This window comes from Centrocercus urophasianus, unplaced genomic scaffold (assembly GCF_019232065.1).
Source record: "Centrocercus urophasianus isolate 14NV4802_14NV808 unplaced genomic scaffold, USGS_Curo_1.0 seq_50, whole genome shotgun sequence".
NCBI classification, from domain to species: domain Eukaryota; kingdom Metazoa; phylum Chordata; class Aves; order Galliformes; family Phasianidae; genus Centrocercus; species Centrocercus urophasianus.
This window is the reverse complement of record NW_024885089.1, coordinates 435518-461993: the sequence shown is the minus strand read 5'-3', so window position 1 is coordinate 461993 and position 26476 is coordinate 435518. Positions and strand designations below refer to the sequence as shown.

At 44.0% G+C, this 26476-nt stretch overlaps 1 protein-coding gene across 1 annotated transcript in view; it reads right to left on the bottom strand.

The window, feature by feature from the left end:
- The window catches only part of UNC5D (unc-5 netrin receptor D), an 85675-nt gene extending 60518 nt beyond the window's left edge, over window positions 1–25157 (bottom strand). Inside the window, exon 1 of the mRNA XM_042835229.1 lies at window positions 25067–25157. Coding sequence (XP_042691163.1) covers window positions 25067–25157 — 91 coding nt within the window. The remainder of the gene's footprint in view (window positions 1–25066) is intronic.
- Window positions 25158–26476: the final 1319 nt, after the last annotated feature.

Here is a 26476-nt window from a genome sequence, read left to right as displayed (position 1 = left end):
GTCATTTGAGTTCAGAGGTTTGGGGTTGTTTTCATAACAGAGATTATGTTAACAACATAACATGCTTTATTTTTTTCCCCTTAAATGCAACATCCTGAACAGCAAGAAACAAGCATCAAGATGTCAGTGAAATTACTTTGCTTCATACTCTAGCAACTGTTTAATTTTAAGCACACAGCATCCACATGAAATTTCCCATACAATTGCATCAAGAAGGTTTCATATATTTTAAAAGACGACAGCAGCGTTGGTTAAATGTTGTATGAAAGATTCATTGCAAATTAAGAATTAAGAAGTACTCAACAGATCCAAGAAGAGTTCAAAACCATCTGTTACCATAAATTACCTTTTTTTTTTTTCCTTTATCTTAACATTGCCATATGCCATGTGATAGGAACCCCTCAAAGCTATGTTTAGGATTGGACACCCAGTGCTGGTACTGAGCTGTCAGTGCAGCACAACACACAACTTGGCTTTGTAAAGAGGCCCAGGCCAGACTTATGGGTTCTAACATGATTTTGCAGAACACACCACATCCATTCCACCACCACATGGCTACTGTGCTTACTGCTGTTCCAAAACACTGAGCAAAGAAAGAACTGTCTCCCTTTAAAACACTCTTTTATCACTGTATAAGACCATCACTGCAGTACAGAGCTGACAATCTGAACTCGCATTACTTTCCTCCAGCTCTCCTCCTTGGAACGTGATGAAGTACGCATGACTGCTAATGTGCTCTGTTATGACATGAGCTGAGAAAATAATTTCCATTAATCTGAAGTGATTAAAGTTCATTTGCTCCTGTCTGCAACGCACCAGAGAAGAATGTATAATGCACCCAAAGTTGCTGTAACATCCTTTAACGCACTTGTGCTCAGTTTGCTTTCTCTTAATGGTACTATCAAGTTCATCTACACCCACACGCTGATTTCCAACGCAACTGAAATGTAAATGGTGATGGTTCTGCTCTCTGAAGGAGCACAGACCAGCACCTATGATACATGGGCTGCCAGAAGCTCCCAGCTGGGGTAGCACTACACAGTGCCAGGATAGGAGCAGGCACAGCACTGCATGGGATTCCCTGGGAATGCAGGCAGCATTCCATAAGGATGGGACACATCCAGCCAGGCAGAAATCCAACCAACACAGCACAACCCAGGAAGCTCAGAAAACCCCTCAGAAAACTTCTTCCTTTACATTCACCTTGCTGAGACCCAGGAAACCCTGTAAAGCCCAAACCACCAGGTGCCTGGTAAGACTGGGTGCCCTGGGGTTCACTTACAGGTATGAATGGAAACCAATGCCAGGTCTGCACAGAGATCTCCATCAGCTGCATGGAAACCTGTCTTCATGGAAGTCATTCTCTGACAGATGCCTGAACCTCTTCAGGGAACAGGAGTGGTTGGAGGATTAAATTTACACATTCACATCATATCGAGGACGCTACTAAACACACAGGTTTCAGTTAGGTGATGTTTATGCTCATCACAAGACCTCACAAGCACTAAATACAGAATTTAAGAAAAAGCAAACAGATCCAGCGAGGGCAAAGAGGAGTTAGAGACCTAAGTCTGCACTTCTAGACATTCATACAACATCCATATTGGACATCTATATCCATTTGTCTGGTCAATGTGATGGATGATTTGATTGACTGGTCAATGTGATGCATGTTTTATATTCCCTGTTCTGTTTCTACTCCAGAGAACACTGAAATAGGCCCCCACAGAGCCCCAACAGAACAAACACCAAACTGCTCTGCTAGATGTCTGACTGGAATGGAATAGACATGGAATAGAATGGGCTCACTGCACTGCACGACAGGCAGCTGCAGACATGAGCAAATAATGTCATTTCTTTGCAACGGAAAGAAGCCAGTTTTCCTAAAAACTACAGTTGAATAGGAGGAAAAACTCTCTTGACATGGAGATCAATGAGACTTTGGAGGGGGCTTTCTTGGGAGAAACGGTGCAAACATCACCTGAGACTTCTATAAGTAGTCACAGTTCAATCCTGGAAATTGTTCTGTAGGGCAGCTCTGCATTGACAGACAGAGGGGATTAAGGTGACCCACAGTCACACCTCCATCTGCTTTTCCTTCTCAAAAATCACATGACACACACATAAATTGTGCCCATACGAATTCCTAGTATTAAAAAATCCCACTATAATTTTAAAAAACACATTTCCAATGAAGTTGAATCTACCTTACAACAGCTCCACCGAGTGCATTTTTTCAGCCCCCTAACACAATTTCAATATCATTTTTGCATGTTAGAATTCCACTTCCGCATGAAAAGAGAGCAGAAAAAAAACCATCCCGAAATTGTTAAAAATAAATTATTAAAATGGTTTGCAGATAATGCTGGTGCCTCAGTGCGAGGTAACTGCACACAGCAGATTCGATGCTGTAAACCCTTTTATGAGACTTCAGTACTTAGAAATGAAATTGTAAATGGGAAAGTGCAGATCGCTTTGATTTAGAAAATTGTTGCCATTAACCAGTTTACAAAGCATCTACTGTTTCAGCATCATTATCCCCAATGTGTCAAACTAAGTGGTTTCACAATATTTAAAGCACTCCCAACTTCCTCATAAATATCATTTATATTCCACGTCTGCTATTCAGTGAACTGAGACACATCATTTACATTCCTCTGTAGTTACATAGCATGATTACCTGCACAGATACAGCCTTACCTGACATAAATAATGAGAAAACAAAAGGCCACGGCTGTTCAAAAGGTTTAATAACTCAGGTAGCATTAAGGCTTGTAATGCACTCTGCGTTTGGAAGCATTAAAATGTTCTCAGTGTACAGAAAAAGTAGAAATGCTCAAACCTTTGGGTCAGTGCACGCTTTCCTACTTGTATTTGTGTACATGTGAATATTCCATATACCTCAATGCATGGCCAATGTTATGCAATGGGTATTTTCCACTTTTATAGAAGGTCTGGTCAAGTTTGTTGAAGGACAACTGAACGTTTCCATTAATTAATTGTAGTACAACTGAACGTTGCTTTCAAACTGATTATCAGGAGATGATTCTGTTCATCAAACCATTGCAACTTTGCTTGTACGGATATGCACACGTCCTGGAATTGTAGATTTGAGTGTATTTACATTTGTCCTTCAACATTTCCATCACTGATTTAAGTTTCAAGGTCCCTTCCAAGCCAAACCAATCTACGACTCAACGAAATTCAGCAGATTGTGGCCACATGCAGAACGTTTCCCCGTTCTTTGGCATGTGAATGTACAGTGCCCAAGGTCAGGTTTTCAATCAATATACTGATAAAGTGTATCAAAACCAGCAGGTTATTGCACTGCATACACAGCATACAGCAGCACAACTCTCAGGTAACCAAGGTTAAACCAGTGAGAAATTCACAATGAGAAAAGCATGGACAACTGGCATAGAAAGGAAGGGCAGAAACAGGCAGAAAATGCTAACAAATTAACAGGCTCCTGCACACGGACACTCAACTTCTCAATGCAGACAAATGAACACAGCAAAACGTATGCTCTGAGTGTACATTTATTGCTATGGAAATGGCTGTTTGCCAAGAAAATCTTGACACAGGTAAGACAAACTCCTCTAGAACATATTAAGGAATCCACAAGCATCAAATAAAGACAGATGATTGGTTCTCCAGGTGGTTTTACAGGCCATTTTTTCCATGAATTACACTGCTGACCTGATAATTCATTTTCACGTGGAGACAAAGGGAAAGGAAAAAGGAAAAGCATAGAACAGGAGAGACCGGCTCAAAGGTAAAGCGATTAGGGAAAGCAGAGAAGCGTAATGGTATCAATAGAAACATTTGGGTTGGAAGGAACCTTAAAGAACACCGAGTTCTATCACCCTTACCACCAACAGGGCCAGCCTTACGTGGTGAGGTTGCTCAAAGCCCCAGCCAAGCCAATAATTGAGCACTTCCAGTGGGGAATGAGACATCCCTGGGCAGCCTGTCTCAATGTCTTCACATGAAACATTTATATATTATCACCCAAGCGACACTGCTAACCCTATCAGCATCCAGCTCCTTCTTCCCTTCCGTTTCTCTCTATTCAGTTTGACTTTGCCAGAAGCAAAATCAACCCGGTAAGCAGCTGCAGAAAAACAAGGAAATTTATCTCATTTTATTTCTTTGGAAGAAGACATCAAAAAGAAATCCAGCAGCGTTAAACGTTTGAGGGGAGAAACACATCTTCCTGCAAAGATGTGCATCTTCTATCATTTGGCAGAACTGCAGCCATTCAAGACCTACGATTCTGCAGAGAAACTCAATTGTGATGATGTCCCAAGGCAGTTTCAATTTACAATTAAACCCCTCTGCATTGTAACAGTTTGTTTCACTGCATCACTGATGCAAATTGCTGTGCGCTGCTTAGTTTAGAGGGCGAGTTTTTCCTGCTCCTGCCCATCTGCATGTGTTTTTCTCACCCTGCCACCTCCTGCCCCAAGGGGCTTCACAGAAATTCTTCTACTTCTCTGTACAGCAACAGCTTAGGAATAGCTTGTTCTAAACCCAGTGCTATAAAGACATTTATGAAATCAATGAAGATTCTTACATTTATTCAGCAACAGCATAGAAACTGTAACCTCTGTTCAAGTGTAGCACAGTGCTCTACTTTGAAGCATTCACAGCACACATCTTTCCATCCTCTGAATGCATCTGCGTGTGACAATAGTGCAGTCTATGAGACGGAAATTGTGGGACTTGAATTCAATGGCCACTTCTATGTACTGCTTCATAGAGCCCAGGCTGAAAAGAAAGCAATCAGCACGAAGCATCAGCAGGCAAGTTTTATCCTTGGGTCAAGGAAAACCTTGCATTCTATGTTCTGTGAAAGATGCAGAAACTTTTTTCCAACTTGCAGACACCAGATTATACAAACATCAGATTTTTTTTTTTCCATGGCTGTAACCAACATCCAGTGATTCTAAGAAAACCTTGGCTTCCAATTAGCTGTCCTGAATGACATGGGTCAGCCTTAAAGTATTCTAGCGTGCTCTCATTTGTTCTTAACAGGAACTGCTGGATGCTTAATAGGCCTTGAAAATAAAACAAAACAAAACAAAAAAAAACATCTGATAGCATTTATTAAAAAAAATAAATAATCACTTAGTGATGTATTCATTGATCCCATCACCTCTCGCTTTCCCTTGCTCAAAACCCAGCTGGAATAGGGAAAACCCAGCCTACTTCTGAATAATAATATCAGAGCACTTAACCAAAGTAAAGAAATACAGAAGAAAGCAAAGGAGGACCTAGATATTCTAAATCCCACTTTTTAATCATTGCTGTGTTAGCCAATAGAGGTCAGCACTTTGGGTAGCGTAAGCCCATGCAACTCCACCAGTTTTAGCAGAACAGTGAGAAATTTCAGATGCTGAGAATCTCATTAATTATTTGATCTTGAACACCTTTCTGAAGGTCGTGTTTTAATAGGCAGACAGGGAGCTATCATTCACCTTTTGGTAAATACAAAAAGCTACTAAAGCGCAATCCAAAGAATAAAATGAAACATCAAAAATGACTGAAGTTCCATGCATCCCCTCCTTCAACGCTGACCACACTGCAAACAGATTATTTCCATCAAGAATAGATTACAGCCATCCCAGCATGGCTTTGGCCACTCCTTATTGATCCACCTCTCCTTACTGATCCACCCCAGTCCATGCCACACAACCAGAGCTTCATCAAAAGCCAAACACAACCAGCAAAGCAATATGTATTCATCAGCAAATTCTTTTGCACAGACTCTGCACTTTTTTTTTCCCTTTTTGATCCTCCAATATTAAAGGTGCTCTGTGCTTCAAAGACGTTAAGTCAAGGGCTTTGTTCCTAGGCTTCTAACAAACATGTACTGGGAGTGTTCTATCACAGCACATCGCGTACAAGTATGAGATCTTCATGCTTCTACAGTGTGCTGGTGGGTTTTGTTTTGTCTCCCCTCTGTTTTTTGTTTTTAATATCACTCTCAATTAACTGAGCTCAAAAATCTAAACTTGGACTGACATCGACGGACTTCAGAAACATTGCCAATGAAGCCACTGTTTCATGCACCTTCCCTTAGAAGATTACTTGATTTAAACACAAGTTTTTAATTATAATTTGAGTAAATAATAATTTGGGAGATCTACAAGCATTCCTTTTTGCCTAATTTGTACACGCTGAAGAAAACAGAGGTAGACACAGAGGCAAAGATTCAAGACTAGCTGCTCCCTTCCCTATTGCCAGAGCCAGCTCCAGCATTGATCGTCACTTGAGCAATTGATTCATACCACAGACAAAATGAAAGGCACATGGGCTGAGTATTTGGGATCTGAGGGCTTCCATCTTTTGCTCTTTACAGCTCACAATGTACCACTATTTAGAACAGCAAGATTTAGAGAAAGCAAAAAACAGCTTCAAGGAAAACGCAACTGCAGAAAACAGCACTTCCAAGTGAAGGAACACCACATACCAACCCATGTTCTGCTCCCTCGGGCTAAAAGCTTTATGTGATGACACTGCACCATGCTTCTGCAATAATTTTTAAACCCACTTATCACTTCATCCCCATTTTGTAGAATAAGACGAAAGAAAATAAAAGAGAAAGCTCAAGCATCAGCACACTGAACAAGTCATGGCTCACACCAAGTTCAATTTCAGGTGCTTTTATATTGGAGCATGCAGCATGATCACTGTATGGTAATCACAACTCCAGTGATCCCTCCTGCCAGCATATTCCACATCTTCAAAACACAGATCACATAGAACTCATCTGGGCCTTTTCCTTCATGCCACACCAAGCTTGAAAAACAATTTCAGATTAGAGCTTAATAGAATTACACTGCTTTAGTTACTGTTGAAGCAATAAATGCAGTAATCCTAGGCTGCTCCCAGGCAGTGCCGTGCAGGTCCCGGGCTGCCATCTGCTATAAGAACCTTGGGGGGGCTCCTTCCAAACAAAATCAAGTTCCCAAAGTTGCATCTAGATGGTTTCAGCGACTGCAAATCCACCCTGGGTTGCAATTTTATTTTCTTTCCTCCTTACAGCTCCAAAATGAGTATTCTGTTACACAGTCATCATCTGCTTTCAGTGTTTTTGACTCAAACTAACACTTATTGCATTGATACCTAAAAAAAACAGCTCCAGAGTTCTAATGTTCCTATTCAGGAAGGCCAGCTGTTCCTAAAACAGGATTCCTGAAAGCTGTTTGTGGAGACACAGAAGCAGAACTTCATGTGCTGCTAACCAGAACAGACAAGCAATGCACTATTGGAAAAGTACAGTTAGTTTTCTCTGATCCTACGGCGCTGCTTCAAATAGCGTAGATAATTATTATTATATATTCTAAATAACTCTTCATGCAGAAGTTCTTAGCTGCCATCCTAGCAACCACCTGAACATCACTGACCAGGGAGAACCCCACTTACAGAAGCTTTAAACATCGAGCATGCCCACAGTAATGGAGATTTTACAGTACTTTTGGAAATAAGTTGAGCTTGTTGAATGGTCTGAGCATAACTCTCCACACACAGCTCAGCATGGCTGCTGCTAAACAGACAGAACTGCTTGAAAAAGATTGCCAACATTTGCCAGATTTTCAGTCCCCTAAACATTTCGCACTCTTAAGTCTCCTGAGACTCTGACCACGTGCATCTTTCAGGACAGTTTCCAAGAGCTTTACTTTGAATAAAGAAAAGTGGAAGCCAATATCACGTACGCTCGTATGAAGCTGTAAAATAAAATAAATGCAGTCACTGCCAACATCTCCAAAACATTTTAACAAAAACATGCATTTAAGCAAACCCTTCGGCAGCACTGCTTGGCTCCCACTTCCTACCATGCTGCTCTCGGAGGGAGATTTGTCACTGAGCTGAGTGATGGCTCACGCCGGGCAGATTTACCTCGTTCAGATTAATCGAGTCACAGAACGGCAAAACTTCTGCCTGAAGTCTTTGTCAAATCTACAGAAGCAGATCCAAATCGCAGCGCAACGTTTTAATCAAGTGACATATGGCTCCTTCTACCTCTATATTTCAAAGCTACGCCGTGAAGTACCCTTCTTGCAAAGAGTTCTTTTTTAAGAACTCTCTAAAAATACCACGTGTGTGTCACTAAAAAGAGAAAAAACTGAGCTGTGGGAAGAAAAAAACAACAATTTTTTTTTAGCAGAGCAGAAAACGAAGCATTGCTCCGGTTGCTCTCACATTTGCAACTTGAAGTCTTAACACAGCAGTGGTTCTGTGCTGGTGGAAGAACCACACCGGACAGGCAAAGCTGGGAGGCAGTTTGGAAAAAGCTCTTGAAGATCACAGCCACAGAACAGCCCCTTCGCTTTAACCTGATGGGTTCAACTTAATCTTTCTATTTTATGGGTGTTTAACCATTCCATACCCTCTCCCCATCAGAGGCAGCTGCTTACATCCCTTGGTCTCAGCACACAGCAGTGCAGGTGGGGTGCAGAGCTCATGAAGTGCTGCAGAACTCGATCTCAGTGCTGAAGCAGCTCTTTGGCCACCTTCAATGACTCAGGATTACTACAGACATTAGCAGCAACAGTCAGGAGCATCTCTGCCCAGTCAGTACAAGAAGTGTTCCCATCTCTGGATAAAAGAATACCACAATAGGGAAAATGTCCTGAGAGCAAAACTCCTACACTGACTAAAGCAAAAACTGCAGCTTGGCTGGGATAAGGAGCAACCCCCAAAGCTGCATTGTCACATACAGCCACTCCTTGTCACTCAACTGTGTTAAGAAGGAAAGACTGTCAGAGCCCAGACAGTGGCTCAGATATTTCTTAACCTGCCATTTAAAACTCTTTTGTCACACATCAGCATTTCTGCTTTCAAGGAAGAGCACCGCTCTGAAAATACATTTTTAAAAAGACAGCTCTGAATGGCACAGCTGTCAGCAGAGCTGTGTGTTCACAGTGCCATCCACACCTCCTTACAGCATCGCAGGCAGAGCTGTGATGGGTGCCTCAGCACCTCGGGGTGCCAGCAGACAGGGAGGGCGAGCTGCTAAATGCAACGCAGTCATGGGACCGTGGGGATCCCCCACACGTGTCTCCAAAAAAGGTTTTGGCACTCATTGTTTAACAGCAGTGACTGACGTGACCTCGGTAAACAATCTGCTTCTAATTAACAGTTATGCTTAAAAGAGCAACTCCCCTATCAAATCAGGACATAAGGTTAAGTGCAGTGATGGAGCAGACTGGCACCAGACTGTCACACCCTCTGATGTGCCATCATGGTGTATGTGTACACTGGGTAGCAACCAATTATTCCCAACTTCAGAAAACGTGCCAAAAGCCCTTTCTAATCACATATTTCAATAGCTCCTATCCTGAATTCTTATAAAGTATCTTACATCCAATCCCACACAATGATTCCGAGCTCTGTAAAGGGATTCAGAGGTCGTATGGATGCTGAATCAAACAATCCCTCATCATCAGACAACGCTCACTAGTACACATCGTATTAAAGTTGCCTGATCAAGCAAAGAATGTCCTGTGGACAGATAGCAAATGCCTGCACAGTCAACAGGAGAAGTTCCTGCCATCCCCAAGTGACAGAAAACGTTGAGGGCAGGCAAAGCACAGCGACGTATTTGACAGTTGGCATTGTGGTTAAGCAGCTTGAATATTTTTCCAAGCCTTTGAGAGAAGGTTGCAGAGTCGAGGTCATGGTTTATAAAATTCATTGACAGCAGTAATTTGTCTAAAGAAATAAATAAATACAAATCACCCAACTTAATTCACATGCAATTAAATCATTATTTAAATGGCAAACAGCAGAACGGCACTTTCAGCAAATGCTTCTGTAATTTACTGCTGGGACCAAACATTCATCCTTCCACTTTCCTGGTGCTCATCAGGATGACCCATAGCCACGTACCAGATGCAGGATCTGGATCTCAAACCCCAAAGAGCCCTTGCAGAGCTGTTCTCCTTCTAGGAGGAGGCAGTGCCACAGCCTCCAACCATTCATCTGCTCAGAACAAGTTCTGAACTTTAAGGTGAAAAGGAACGAGGCCAGAATCTGTGCTGTTACACTGTGCAAAGTCAGCACCTATCCGCAGAGAGTTGGGATGTCATTGGAGGGGGAGAGAAAATAAAACTGTGTCCTGAAAGAGGGTCAAAGCAGCAGATATAGTGCTGCAATTGGCTGCTTCGCTAAACACACATCCCTTAGCAAGGCAGGGTTGAACATTTAATAGCTGTTCCACTGCTTCCTGTGCAACACTCAGCTGATAACTCACGCTCTCAGAACTCAGACCCAGTCAGCCCTCCCAGTGCTCCCATCATGGGCTGCACTGCATACAGATTCCCCATCACTTCTGATAAGAGCCCCTTTTCTCCAAAACACTCACAGAGGTCCTCCCTCATTCAGTCTGACGCAGCCAATTTATGGGGCTGGAGTTTTGCTTTTCTCACAAGGAGGACCTAAAGGGCAAAGAAATACAGTGCTGGACCTTCTCAGAAACCACCTTCAATGAATCAAACATATTTCAGTGGCTTCCAGAGCATCCTGCTGCAAATGATCCTAATAACTTTCTTTTGTTCACAACTGAGTGCACTACCCCAGCATGATCCCAGGCCCAGCACTGCAAGACTAATTGGTTTTTTTTTACCATGTACATAATAGAAAAGCTTATAATGTTCTCAGTCATAACTTTAGTAGGATTAAAATGAAGAAAGTAAATAGGGCTGAGAAGTCACATGGTGCAGATGTAATTTAGGAGAGGCTATTTTTATACTTCAATGCAATTTAACGTATCAAACTAAAACAGACCCTTTGGGATGGACCACAACACTCCAACTTCCAACAGCTTCCCAAGTCTGAAGGATAACACACTGTAGCTCTACTGCATGCTGTTATTTTATCGTTTTTAAAGTCATTCGAATTCAGGTTTCGATCTATTTTATGTTCCTTGGCACAGATTAAGTTATTGCAAAATTAATGTCAATTGCCTGCGTAACAGCATTTTTTTTTTTTTTTTTTCCTTTGGACCCACAAACATAATTAACCAATCACAGAAAAGAAGGGAAAATGAAGAGAGGGCCTTTGCTGCTGACAGACACTGCCCTACATTTTTAACACAGGGAGAAGAAGGTGCTGTCAAACATGCAAATCATTTCCAAGCAAACAGCTTCCCCAGGGGCCGCATTTACAACAGCTAAACCAGGAATGGGGAGCGCAGCAACTTTTGTTTTCATGTTAGCAGGAAACAAGGCAGCATCAAAGCAGATCTCCGGTGAGGCTGCAGCACACAAAGTCAACACACTGGCAATTCTTGCTGCCAATCAAAGGATTTTCTCTGGATTTCACAAGCTTTGTAAGCCAGACCTCCTCATGAGTAGATCAGCACTCCTCCCTTGAGAAAGGCAAACCAATAAACATCTTTTGTTTTGATGTGAGAAAGGCATAGAGAACCAAGACAAGGACAGATATCACATACTAACAAAGCACAAAAGCATATTTTTTATTTAAAAAGTTGCTCAGCTGACCATTTGTCCTCCTTCTGTATTACAGCAATTAGAAACATCCTGCTTCACTTGTAAGAAATTGTCTACAGCAACAGCAAACAGGGCAGCCAGAAGACACGACTTCAGATCCCGTAAAGGTGCAGATATCACATAAGAAACATCAGTACAGAACAACTGGCTGCTACCAGCACACAACCCTTGCAACCAAGGCTTAACAAAGGTGTGCTCTAAGCTACCCTCACCTTCCAGAAAAACAAAATAAGATTCTGTACTCTGAGCCTTATGAGTTACTAATAGGACTCCAGGCAATGCCCTTCCCCACAGCATCACCAGAGCAAACATCACATCACATTTCTGATTGCACAGAGGTGAAGGTGGCCCATAGCACGTGGTCTGGAACAACAACAGTCTCCTCTCCGTTCATTAAATGGAGAAAGAGTAGAGTTAAGTGGTTCATGCACTGCTTGGGATCCACAGCAATGAGTGCAGTCTATGAGTTACAGGAGAAAGCCCACAGGAGAGCTGAGCCCTCCTTTTGGTTTGGAAAGTCACATAGTTGAAGAAAACCGTACATTCTGCAGGTTCTTCTTGTGGTTTAAATGCAGCAAGGCACATAAGAGATTTAAGGCTACAAAACATCTGACCAAGACAGCTAATAAACAGCCCCAAACTTATCGCATACTGTCCTTTCCAGAACACATCGGGCACAAAGCTTATGCAGTTGTCTGAAAATGGCCCTATTTGAGACAAAAACCTATGGAGAGAAGACAATTGCTGCCAGTCACAGCACTGGGCAGCATACAGGAACCCACCCCATTGCCAGCATCTTCCTATCATACCCACGTCTACACAAACACCACCTGCATCTCTCATAGCCCACTCCAAGTCAGCTGCCCAAGAGATGGAGTGATTTCAAGAGTAAGATTTGAGGGAATTGCTCACTTCCTTTCTCCCCTCAGACACTCAAATCATGTCCCTAAAGCTCATGGTGAGAAAAGTTAAGAGCCTGAAAAAGAGAAACCAGAGGCTCATTCTACAGAGCCACACTGTAGGAATCACACTGGTTAGAAATTGAAGCCATGCTTCAGGATTGTCCTTTGTAATACCTCTAAGTATCCATCCCAACAGATTGGAAGTCTTCAGTGCTGTTTGCCTTCCATCTTGCTCTACTCACTTCAGCTTGTGGACTACAATACTCCCACTCACTGTATCAGATACATCACAGCACACAAGATGCATTTAGCCTTTAATCTAGCTCTTCCCTCAGCAGCAAGCCTACACAAACTCCCATGCCATTTAGAATTGCTCAGATATCTCCAACACTGGTGAAGTCCATTTGTGATAACACCATTAAACAGTTGTCAAGACAGATTTGAGAGAAGATGGCAGTTTAAGGTTCTAAAAAGTGTTTTTCAGCCCTTTACGAAAAACTGGGGAATCTGAGAGACAAAAATATTCTTTTGAAGTTTCTTTTAAAGATGCAGGCATCGAGATGTGACGTTCATATTTCTGATAAGCAATAATTCATTAGCTCTGAGCATTATTAAGAATGCCCCAAAGTTTGTGTGAGCAGGTTTGTGTCATTCTCTCTCCCAGCCAGACCAATACAAATAACTGATGGGGGTACCCATAGGTGAAAGGCAGCTACCTGTTCAGGTCATCTGTTCTGCTTGCCTTCAAGAGCTGAATTATTTCTTCTAAAACACTGTGTATTTTATCAGAGTGTCAAGGAGGCCTTGTCATTACATTTGGTGACATAAAAAAAGTAAACCAAGCCTGGCCATAGTGCCTCTGGAGCCAAGTTTAAGGCAAAAGAGGACAAAAACGCACGCTGGGTGTAATAAAGCAACTGCAGATAGATGGAAGTTGCATAGGCAGAGAGCCCAGAGCAGCTCTGCAATGTCAGAACACCTTCCTGAGTTCAGGGAATCCTACAAACCCTGCAGTGTTCCCTGCTGGCACTGGGGGCTGTGTTCAAACAGCTGGAGCAGGAGGGCACAGCTCAGCATCCCGCCTCCTGCACAGCACTATGGGAACCACTGCACAAGGATGGTAAGGAAACCACCCTGACTGTGGCATGAAGGTCATTTCAGCATGTGGGAGCTCAATTCTTTCCAAGTTTCTGTAAAGCCTTTGCTCTAGATAACAATTATTTTTAGGCAGTAGTAACCTGACAGATATTTATAGATAACTCCTTTCAGAACGCAGCATAAAACAGTAATTATTCTCACCTGTCTTCTCATCACAGCCTGAATTCTATCTAGAACAGTGCCTGCACCTCATCACACACGGCCAAAGTGCAGCAAAAACTCTGAACAAGATGCTGATATAGCATTAAAAAGAATAAGAAATCACCACATAACATAACCTTCTTATGATATCAATGGAAATTATTTTCCACAAAGCTCTCTGATAAAGGAGAAAAGCAGAAAGCAGCATTCTGCATGAACAGTCAGATGTAAGGTCATCGTGACAGACTCAAATGAACCTGTTATGGATTCAGGCCACGCAACAAAGCCAAACTCATGCTATGAACCTAGAGGGAAGGATCAAAACTTGGGATGAAATAACACAGAATGACGTGCAGTAATTCAGAGTATTTCATCTTCTCCAGCTGTGCTGAGTGAGCCCACACACTGCTGGGATTCCAGAGGGGTGCTCAGCATCACAGGGCAAAATTATATTCTAGTTCATACATAGAACTGGGCTATGTGAACATCTCTGATTTTTCCATAAGGTAACACTCCACCATACAACATAAAGTAACAGTACACCAAATATAAAATACAACCATTCTTGCTGACCCTGTTGATGCATATTCTGGAGTTGTTTACATCTTAGTAGTATACAGCTGAGTATGTGAATTCCATCTTTTATTTCTTTGTCAGCTGGATTTCTTCTGCAACTAATTAGGAGCTAAAGAACTCTGCCGATGGGAAAACCAGCAGCTATGGCAGCCTCTGCCTTCCCCAGAATTTGTCTTTTTGAAATATAACAAGGTCATTCTTACAAGATGCAAATAAATTGGGGGGGGAAGGAGGAGGGACCCACATGCAGCGAGACGCCCCAGGTTATTAACTGCCATAAAATGACAGAAAGGAGGTGGCACCATTCAAACCCCACACCTTTGCTCATTAGTCATTGCTGTGACACAGCTAACCCAACTGCTCTGTGTTTGGCCAAGTGCAAAGCGTGCTAGGAGCAATTTCCAGGCTACCAGAAACTGTGGATTGTTATGTTCTCGTGTCTGCATTACAAGCACAGGTCTACAAGAACATGGTGGTGTTTTTTCCTGCTTCCCCCTTTCAGAACAGATAGGGATGTGCAGCATTTCCTTCCACTATAAATAAGAGCCTGTTGATTTTACTTGACACTTGGTTCCATTTCCCACCAACGGCTGTCCATGGAATCAACTCCTGAGCCTCCTCTCTGAATGCCATGTGGAATACACTGCCACAAATGCTTCATGAGCCCCTTTCAATAACATAAATACACACAAACAAGCTGGAATACAAGTCAGTACTTGCTAGAATAACTTGCCCCCTCTGTTCCATTTCCATGCTTGAAATGGAGGCGAAGGCAAGTAGTTTACAGTGATCTACAGTTGGAGTAATGGTCCAAGGGAGAAGCCAAGTCAGAGAGCAGCCACATCACCCACACTTTGTGTGCTTAACCAACCCCATAGCTTCCCAGTTCACTCAGAGGTGCAACAAAAGGCATTTCTTTATTAACGTAAAGATATGTTGGCCATTCTTTGGAACAATTCTTTCATATTCTTTGGAAAGGTCCAACAAGCATACAGCTTGCCCAAACTGCTGGAGAATCAGATCTGTTTCTTTTTTTATATCCCTACACTGCTAACAAATAAGGGAGATGCACAAGGAAGGAGCTGAGACATGGAGAATTCATTGCACTTTTTTCCTGAAGCTCAGGCAAGCCATAAAGGCTGGCAAGAAGCTCTGCACAACCCATTGAAGGTGGTCCAAAGTCTCCTGTGTCAGCTGGACCTGACATATTGAAAAGCCACATCGAAAAGCCACATCAGAGCAGATCCAGATGCACTGATTTTAGGTTATAAGGCAGAAATCCGCTAAGAGAAGGCTAAATGGGATTCCTGTGTAAATGCTAATTTCTCTTTGCAACTAAGCAGATTGTGTATTCTCACAGCAGCATCTCAGTTACTGCTTCAAGCACAGAAAGTAGACACTGAATTAGGGACAGCAGCTACTGACTGTAAACTCAGGATTGCTCACTGTAGCAGACACACAAATTTAACTTAACAAGCAGCCTATAAGGAGGAGTATTATAACCAAGAATCATGTCTGTCATTTGAAAAAACCAACACAGAAGATCAGAAGAAATACGACTGCGCTGTCTGCAACCATGCTATGAATTAAATCACATGTATTGTCTCAGATGTCAGCGCTGAAAAAAAACCAAACCTGTTTTGGAAGCATCTCAGAAGCAACACATAGCAATCAAACAATTTCTGGACTATTCCTTCTGTCCTCTTCTGATTGCTAAACTGAATGCAGGAAGCACATAGGCAGCCAATACAGCCACCTGTCTGTGTGAAGTCTTACAGACCCCTAATATGATGAAATGACATTCTCATAGTCACCTCATTATAGGTTTCTCTTTATTAAAACAATTTACTGAAAGATTTGTAGCATCAGATCAGTGGAATAGGTTACCAAGTCAGTAATAACCACCAGAGATTTGCTGATCTCCAGCAGAAATTGTTTAATGACAACCTAGAGGTTAAAATCCCTGTTCATAAATACAGCACATCATCTCAGCGCTCTGAATAGGAATCTATTCATGGAACATTCTCAGTCTTTATTAACACTGGATCTGTTTTAGAGAAAACCACTGAGATGAGATTGTTCAACAGCCATCAAGAAGATTTCTCCTACTGCTTTCCACAATAGTAGGAGATTTAAAATATACAGGAGTGCAAGAAGAACAGCTTGGGCTTAAAATAAGTTTAACAGCTGATGTCAGACATGAATTTGAAGCCACTTGCTGCATCAGCCTAGCCCATGAGAAGCATCACAAGCCACCACAACATATCATCAGCTAAGATTTAATTGCAAGCCTTCAACACAAAGAAATACAGCCTGCTTGCAGGACACCGGAGCCTAAGTCAGGAAGAGCATGGCTAAGCTGCTCTAGGAACACTGTGCATTTTGCTCTCCCAAACTTTCAGATGTCTTTTCAGGTGGAAAACCTTGAGTGCACATACAACGCTTGGCCCTTCTAAAGCCATCAGAAACCAACGTAGAGCTCAGGGGCCTCATATTTGGATCAGAGTTGATTCCTATTGGTCTCATTTGAGATTGAGTCAGATGTCTTCACTACCCTTCCATTTCCTTCTGCATTTATCAGGCAAAAAAAATATCCAAACCACTAGGAAACAAGTTGCAGTCCTACATTTACAAGGCTCCTTGGCTGGACACATCACACATCATTCTGTGAGCAACTACCTCAAAAAACAAACTGTTTAGGGGGCTGTGGGTTTTGTTTTATTCACAGCTGTGAGAGAAGCTGTGCAGTGAAAAAAAGAATTCCTCCTTCTGCTTCCCCTCATAACAACACCTGTGTTATTGAAGTCTCTTTCCTATCTTTCTGCCACGAAAAATGGTTCAGCTCCATAGAAAATATTTTATACCTTTAATAAAGCATTTTAAATATGGAACTTCCGCAGGATTAAAAACATCTTGGTGTGAGCTGGTAACATTTTGTGGTTGTATTTTTTTTTTTATGGGTATACTCCCAAGGAAATTAAAGGTTAAAAATATGAACCAACATCAGGCCCGGCTCTATTTCCCCACTCACAGCTTCTCCTACTTCCTCATGTTAAGCTGCTTTAGAGGTTAAGCATGACAGGCTCAGATGATGGAACACTGCAGGCTGCATGACATGACAGTGCAGCCAAACACAGGGGGACCACAGCTTGTTATTTGTCTCCATCACAAGAAGTGTACCCTTTGTCCCTGCAGGACCAAGGGGACTGTAACTATAAGTGACATTCCAAAGGCACAAAAAAATCTCTCAAGAGTAGCCCTGCCAAGTTGTTAGTGGCTATGATCTCATTTATGGGGCTGCAAGATGGCCAGATACCGCTGCACCAACCAGTGGCAGCACTCAGAATCTAGCTGTAAAACATTAATTATTACTTTCATCTATGATATTCTGGATACAATTGACAATGCTCTACTGGCCCTCCCCCCTCCTACAGAACTCCATCACTGCTGGACCAGCAGAGGGGTCTCACTCTTACATACAGAAAAGGTGGCAGACATAATATTTGTATAAAAAACAGTCATAGAAATAGCTAATTAGAGAAAGACTAAATAACACTGGAGACTCAAAGTCTTTTAATTACGTACAGAGCCCAGAGAGGTTGTGAAATTCACAGAGTTTCAATAGCCACGTAATCCAGTTTGACATCACAAACTACAGAGATGCAGTGCTGAAGCTGGGGATGATTACAACTGTATGAGGACAGGACAGCCCTCATTGACATCTCCTCTCTGGTTTATTTTCTGCTAAATTCAGAGTCCAGTGGGAGCATCGGTTCACCCATACCTGGATAACACAGCCCCACTAACCCCAAAGTAAAAACAAATCACCCCAACCTGCACAAACTTAACCTTCACACACAACTCAGGGGCACGTTGTCTTGTGGAGCCATTTGCTGAAACATACACTGTGAGAGGGGAATTTATTTGCAGAGCAATACTGATATTGTATGGTTTCCTGTCACTGCAGTACATCTGACTGTTGGGCTGCAAGACCTTTGTGAGGGCATTACTGCAATCACTGCAATCAAATCCTACAGCCTGGGCTCCATCTAGAGTCAGGAAGTTTCTCTGCTATGTACTCCTCTCCCTCCTACCCACAGCTCACTTGGAGTGATGGTCAGAACACACAATTGCTCCCTTTTTCATCCTATAAGGTAAGAAATGATGTTATCCTTATTTGTCTTCAAAAAACCTTCACACATCAACGACCACCGAGAGACCTCGGAAATAAGAATCCCCATCCTTGGGCTCTTTCCCTACACATGAGTAAGCACCAGGTCTGCATCAATGCTTCTGATACCCATCGTAAGGGCAATGCTATTTGTATTGCTGTTCCTCAGGAAGGAGGCAAGGAGAAGTCAGCTCCAACTGTTAGGTCATGTTTAGCACAACTCAGATCTGAAAACCCCACATTATCAAGAATTAAAGATGCTCTCATTCGAATGATTGAAGTGAAGTTACCGAGCTCAAAACAAGTCAGGCACCGCATTACTAACTCACAGATTCAAATCAAAATAGAGCCGAAGTATTTAAATCATAGTCTAAATTAGATCTGTAAAAATCTTCACAGAAATAGGCAAGTCAAGTAGCAGAGTTATCTCTGGAAAAAATCTATTAGCAGTAATGGAATGATAATCCTCTCAGATTCATTGATGCTGACAGATTAAATACTCTAAATTCATCTTTTATTTTGTTAGCTCATTTGACGCAAAATAAGTCCTACGTTTTTAATGTAGTGGGAGCTGAAGGAGTTCTGCTGTTACTGTGGCAAATTTGGTATTAACAGCCTTTAGGTACTCAGCACAGCCATAAGCTGTTACCAAGTGCCAGCTGGAAAAGAATGACTTGTTTCCTCTCTTAACACAGTACCACTGCTTCTTAGAAACTAATTTAACATCACTGAAGTTGCTTCTACCAGGAAAAGAAGAAGGATTAGGGCTGATAACAAAGGCAATGTATGATTAAGTGCCTTTTCCCCTCAATCCATGGTTAAATAACAGGGTGACACACACTGCCGACCTCCTCGTGTCAGGATGGTGCATCTCTGGAGCAGCCTAAAGCTCCATGCAACCCTTCTGCCTCAAGGAATGCGCGCAGCTGGACAGAGCAGGCAGAAACAGGAGACAGATCTCAACATCTCAACTTGAGTGACCCCATTTCGCACAAGTTACACCACGTTACTCGAGGTCAGACCTACAAATCTGACATGATTCTATAATATATAGTGATGAATAGGAGCAGTGGCTTTTTATTTCCACTTTTATTTATCCCTTAAGCATTTTTTCAGCTACTTTCCCTCTTAGAAATAGAGAAATCACCAGTCATTTGCCCATGAACCATATCGAGAAGTTCATAAAACCTTTGGAAACACACAGATATCAAGAAAAAAATAATTAAATTTCAGAATGAGAGCTACTTTGATGTATGGGTATTTCTCCAGCATCACTGAGCTCTGAGAACCACACGATGAGCACAGCACACACAGCTTCATCAGGACACAGTAAGGACATGCATCACCCTGCATCCTGCAGCCGCCCCTCATTGAGCTGCACGACAGCTGTGACAGGGAAAGCACTGCAAGCTGTGACCCAGCATCACTCTTCTACTCCCAGCAAACAGCCCATGTTCTCTACAGCCAAGTTAAAAGATAAGAAAAAGTTCCAACTCAAATCCATTATTAGCTACGTCAGCAGCAGCAAATACCTGGCAATAAATCAGTGGCAGCAAATACCTCGGAATTGGAAGGCGAAATTAATATTTCAAAGGGTAATGGCTTACCACAGACCCTCAGTGGTTTTAAATCTGGCCCAAAACACTGCTAACCTGAAGCATTTGTCACCATAAAAGTCACAGACGCATCTGTTGAACTGCAGATCAGATGCGGTTTTATATGACAGGTGAATTCAATTAATAGAGCAAATTTGTTTTTCGGCAATGCAATCTATTATTAGGAGCATTGTAAGCATGGAAGCCATTCTGTGAGTAACTATTCAGCACTTCTAAGAAGCCTCCACATTTGCTCCTTTCACACCCATTGCCTGCCAGGACTCCAGCAATTTAATTTCACATGCAGAAGTGCTTGAAGAAGAAACAGTGGAGATCCACAAAACGTATTGCTGAGAAAAAAAGAGAATACATCCAAACTTGAAGCAACTGCCCATTCAGCATAAAGGTAAGAGCAGGTGTGCTGTGTGTTCTGTGCTTCCTGACAGCTGCAAAGTTTGGATGTTTTGCACAGGAATAATAAATAAAAAGCTTCTGATTTTCAAGTTTTCCTATTGTTACAACAGGCACCAATATAAGGAACACCACCATCACCACCCACCCACCAACACTATTTCCTACTGCACTTGTTTTGCTTACACTGCTCATCTCCAGACATACTCAGTAGGTTTCATCTGCACATAAGCTGAGCTCTTTTATTGCACCATTTTATGTAGAGAAGCATCCAGCGTGCCTTCAAAGTACTGAAGGAAAACACAAACACAGCCTCAAACCCCAGCAGGGGGCACTGGGTGCCACTCATCACCCCAACACATGGAACTGCACCACAATGAGCACTTCTTTATTGCTGCTGTTCCTGTTTGCTGCTTTAAAAAAGGCCTCAAAAAGGAGGTGGGAAGGGGGAAATGGACAAAAACCACAAACCAAAGTGGTGGAGGTAGAATTTTGAGACTGAGGTCACCAAATCGTGTATTCAAATTAGAAGCTTTCGATGCCTTCTTGGCAAGATGTTCTCCAATGTGGTTTATGGACCACATAAGATACGGTTAAGCATTAAAAAAAAAAAAAATGGCATTTACAAATAATGATGCTGTAAGGTGAGGCAGTGTGGCAATTGAGGTTCTCTAAAAGTAGAAATGGAAAAAAAAAAAAACCATTTCATAGAAATGAAGCTGACCATCTGCTGCACTGCAACAGCGGCAGCTGCTGAAAACAACAGAAACAGCAGCCTCTGGTGTTAACATTCTGCTCCTTCCCTCTGACTCCACCTTTCCCCAGAAAGCAGGCCTGAAAATACAGCAAACATACATCAGATGGCCCTGTGGGATCCTTTGCACCATAAGTAATTTTCCATCTAGGCTTGTATCAGACTGTTGATGTTTGCGTTCTGTAATTCGCTGTGAAACAACCATCAGATTAGCTTCTCTTCTTCACTGCTAACAATTCAGCCTGATACAGAGTCCCCTGCCTCTGCGAAGATGGACATTTTCTTTCATAGCTTGGAAAGCTCATTTCATCATTGCAGAGCTCAAGCTTCATTCTTTGCATCAGAAGAGATAAGAATTGCAGAGCTCTACTGTGTGGATGTGGAGAAGCACAAGTGCACAATGAGGAGCCAGGGAGAAGCAGCACTGCAACACACTGCTTTGCAGGGAAGGGGTTCCTTTATGGAAAGACAGGAGGGAATATCACCCAGAGATGCACGTCAGAAAGGAACAGTGGGATGGAGATGTGTGCACCACACTTCCAACATAGGATCATATGTGCAACTCCTCAGCTTTCTGTCTCAGCAGCATTTGGCACCAACGTTGGCTGCAACAGGATGCAGGAAATAAATTCAGTGTGCTCTGAGCAATGCAGCAATACACCCAAGTAGATCAGGGAACAAATTAAAACGATCCCAATAAGTGGATCTCCCTTCTACAGAGGGTCCAAAGTCAGCCTCACGCTCAATAGAAATGCTTCTTCTATCCCACCTCATCTCATGAACTATGCTATAGCAGATGAGCACGGCAATAGATGCAGAAAAGAGCAGGACTGACTGGAAGCCAACACACCACTGAACAGTGACTTAAAAGAACTAATACATGCACTGATTCTGTCAGTCCCAAAGCATAACAACTTCCACGTTCTGATGGCAGCGTTGAAATGCTGCTTTCTGAGCCCCCAGGCTTCTCCATCCTCCTCTCCCAAACCTTCCTTTCTCTTCCTACACAAAGCAAGACCTCAGCACAAGCAAAGCAAGCTTGTATCTTCATGGAGACCAGAGAGAAGCAACCAACTACTCAGTAACCACAGCCCCAAGTCAAAGAAGTTTCTTCCCTGAGCAGCTGAGAAGTAGATACAAATACTGGCAGAGAAACAAAGGCACGGTGAGTAGAAGGATGGCTCAGAGATGGGATTTGTTGTTTTAATGAATGCTTTTTCCTCATGCAGCAAAACTATGTGATGTGTGTGAATACAGTCATACAATTGATGCACACAGCTCATGAGAGCTTTTCCTTGATTTTTGTTCACCCCACGTCAGTTGTTAATATCTCAGTTCTCCGCTTTGCTGAGATCCTGGTGACATTTGTACTTTAAGATCACATAAATCCATATGCTGACAGCGTCTGTTCAGTTGAGGTCGGCACATGAGAGATATTCCAGGTAGTAAACTGGTGAACATAGGAACAAATAAACAGCTTTACTCTCAGCGGGGCACGAGGAACAGAGAATGAGAACTGAAGACAATCTAACGCAACACCAGCCATAACACACCTCCTTCAGATGCAGAAATCAGGACACAAAAAGCCTCCCTGCTCCTTGAATGCAGCGCAGCAAATCCACATCGCTCTGCAAATAAAAGCAGCAGCGGTGGCTCCCAGGCTGCTCTAAGCTGGTGGCAATGAGGTACACTGCAAATACTGAGAGAATCTAGATACACAAACGCAATTCCAGCCCGTTCGTAATGAAGCAAACAGAAGTTCATCTAATTTGCGCAAGGATGGCATTAAATTCCAGACAAGAGGTAGAACCAGGACACAAACAACTCACCTATCAGTCCTGTCCCTGCCATTGGATTCATCTTAGCATCAACTGCTTTTATCTCCCTAAAGCATTATTCCTCCAAGAGCTCTGTTGCCCAGAACCTGGTTTGTCTGCTGAGCTCCCAGATCAGAGCAATGCCTTAAATTCACAGCTCTCCAGACCGCATATTTTGGGTGATATTAAGAAAACAAAAGAAAGTCAAATTAAAATAAATAAATAAAAAAATAAAAATCCCTCAATTCCAAACTGAGACACCCTCTCCTATGGCTCGCTGCTCAGCCATGCCCTGTTCCATGAGGAGGCTTAGCGGAGCATTTATTGTAATAAAACCAGAAGTGAGAAGCAATGGCTGCACTGGTACTGTTGCAACAAGAGAAGGAAAATCCCTAAACGGTGCTTATTTACAACAAAAAGCACACAGATGTAGGAACACAATGAAACACGTAGCTTTAGGCTTTAATATTGAGATGCAGAGCAAAACCAGCATTCACGTTTTAGAGACATCTTTACTTGGATACATGCAGCCTAAAACTAGTTTCAATACCTCAATGAGATTAAAAAAATATTAGCAACTTCCACCTCGTTTTCAAATTCCCTCAGTGTCTATGCACTGTTTGCTGTAAAATAAAAGCCCAAAGCAATGCACAGACATTCCTTCCAACAGACAAATGCAGCGTGAAGGTTATCTACAGTCATTTCATTTCTCTTTAAACTCAGTTCAAACCAGGATCTCGGAATACCATTTGTCTCAGAGGGGGCTTGAAGATAACTTCACCTGCATCCCTTACAGCTCAGCAGGTCGGTGATTGGGGTTCACTGCTTCGGCCAAAGCCACAACCAAACACAGCACATCACAGCTCAGAGACCGCAGCCACCAGCTGACCCTAAGGATACCCACAACTCCCAAACCAAACCATCCTATTTCAGCCTGAAACGTCCTGGATGGAAAATTTTAGTTGAACTAAAACTCTTTAACAGCAACAGCCCCACTACACCCACACGGTTTGCAGTGACATTTCTGAGGCTCACGGGGCCTGATCCCAACCACACTTCCCAGTGTGAGATCCACCCCAGAGTCCTTCCAGATGCATAGGAAACACCGATTTAAACACACACATGCAGTCCCTTATGGTCACAAATGCCTTTTGAAATAAATACTAAGTAATATCAGCCTTCCCCCCATTCTCATCGTTCAGTTCAGTTCTACAAGGGATGCTTTTGCCCAGCAGCCACCTGTGGCCCAGCCCTGCGTCTGACCCACGGGCAATGCCCGACCAGAGGATGGTGTCCCACAGCAGCAGATGGAGGCACAGCCCCAGCGGGAACGCGTGGAGAGATCGAGAAAGGCGACAACAAGAGGGATGTGCTCGGATCTACAAAGCCTGCTGCAGGTTTGCTCTGTAAAACCGCAACAGCAGGAGGGAACGTTCTGTGCAGCCCACAGCACCGGGTCCAACGATGCGCGGTGCCCGGCCCTATCGGAGCTCAACGTACCGAAGTGCCAGGCTGGAGGTGGGGACGGACCCCGACATCGCACGTACATCAATAACACCGCGCGTACGCGCACCCAAGCGCAGGCACTCGCATTGTCTGCCAGGTGTTGGATTCTCTCGCTGTCAGAACAGTCCACGATCTCGCAGCCCCATCATTTCGGGACGGCTCCGCCACTCCCCGCGACCGCTGCGGGTATCCCAGCGCTGCCCGCAGCCCCGCACACGCCGCATTCCCGAGGATGCTCCGCAGACCGGAGCTGCGTCCCGCCCTCGGTCCCTGGCCCCCGTTTCTCTCCTGCAGGGCTCTATTCTCCTTACCCCAACGTTGGGGCATATCCGCTTCGCCTCCCACCGCGATCCCGTGGGGTTATGGAGTGAGGAGAGGTTTTTTTTTTTGTTTTGTTTTCTGTTTTTTTTTTTAAATGACGGGGGTTCGCCCAGCAGAGCAAACGGTGCTCGGGGCCGGCCGAGGGTTTCCGTCTACAAACTTGCCGGGGAGGGATGGCTTGGGGATCCCGCTTACCTCTCAGCGCTGCCGCGCGGCCGCACAGCCCCAGGAACAGCAGCAGCTCCAGGCGCGGGGCGCAGCCGCCCCTCTCAGCCCCTCCGCCCATGCCGGCCCCGCAACTCCGCTCCTTCCTCGACCGGAGCTGAGGCTGCAAACCTCCGCCGGAGCCGCAGGTGAAGAGAGAAGTCGCTTCCCGCGTTGTTTCCCCCCCCCCCTCCTGTTTTCCTCCCCTCCTCTCGCCTAACCCCCACCCCCCCCGCACGCACTGAGCCGGAGCTGTGCCCGTAGCCCCGCGCTGCCGCCGCTCCTCCCGCCGACTGCCTCCGAGGCGCCGTGCGCGCCCGCATCCCTAATGAGCCGCCCCTCCCCCGCCGCTAATTAGCCGCACGTGGGGCGGGGCCAGGTGCTTTGGGCAAAGCGCAGAGCCCCCCCGAAGAGCTCCGGTGTTCGGGGCCGAGCAGAGAGCGGAGGGGGTGGGAGTAGAGCGCATCCTGCCTGCCTCTCCCCCTCCCTCCAGCCACGCTCTCCTTAGCAAAGCACCGCCCTTAACAGGTGCGCGGGGAGCAGCGCCTCAGCCCGCAGCAAACAGCGCTTGTGCCATCTTTACTAACAGCGCCTGGCCCAAGCGTGCTTCTCCTTGCCGTGAGGGGCACTGTTGCACGCTCCCTTCCCCCCGGCTCGCTGCAAACCACCTATTTCGGTGCACAGAAGGGCCAACAAGCCCAGGTGTGCTCAGGTACAGCCGCTCTGCCTTACTTAGGCAGTTAAGAGGTGCAAAGCGGCTGCAGGCAGAGGAGGAGCAAAGCTTTGGGGTTCAGGGAGCTGCACCCCACGCGTTTCAGGACTCGGTGCAGCCGCAGGGAGCGGCGGTAGCAAAAAGCGAGGCGCTCAGAGCACAGCGTTGCTAACAAAGTGCTCACCGTGAGGCTCCTACACAACTGTAGGGTAAAGTGATTGGGTTCGTACCACCGTGACTCCGAATCCTCTTTGCGGAAGCCAAGCGTGGCACGCTCCAGGTCAATGCATCACAACGTGCACCAGTGAGCAAGGACATAAAATCTAAGATAATGTATTTGTTCTCCATTTGCCATTCTTTTGGAGATAAGCCCTATTTGCACTAGGCAACAGGAGCACAGGAATCAGCGGAGGGGCTGTATTCCTTATTTTTGAGTTCATCCATTAACATCACCCTATTCCACCTGCATCACATGCTAAGGGTGCTCAGCTGCTCCTGTCAAAGTGCTCAGAAATCCCTGACCGGTGAGTTTTGGAGAAATACAGTAGGATTAGTTACATGGACTTAGAATGAAGGCTTATCAATTGGTCCTGCAGGCAAGCTTTGTACTGCTTTCAGCCAGAAACACATAATTAAAGCAACAGGAATTTGTAAACAGAATTTTAAGAGGGGGGGAAAAAAAATAAATC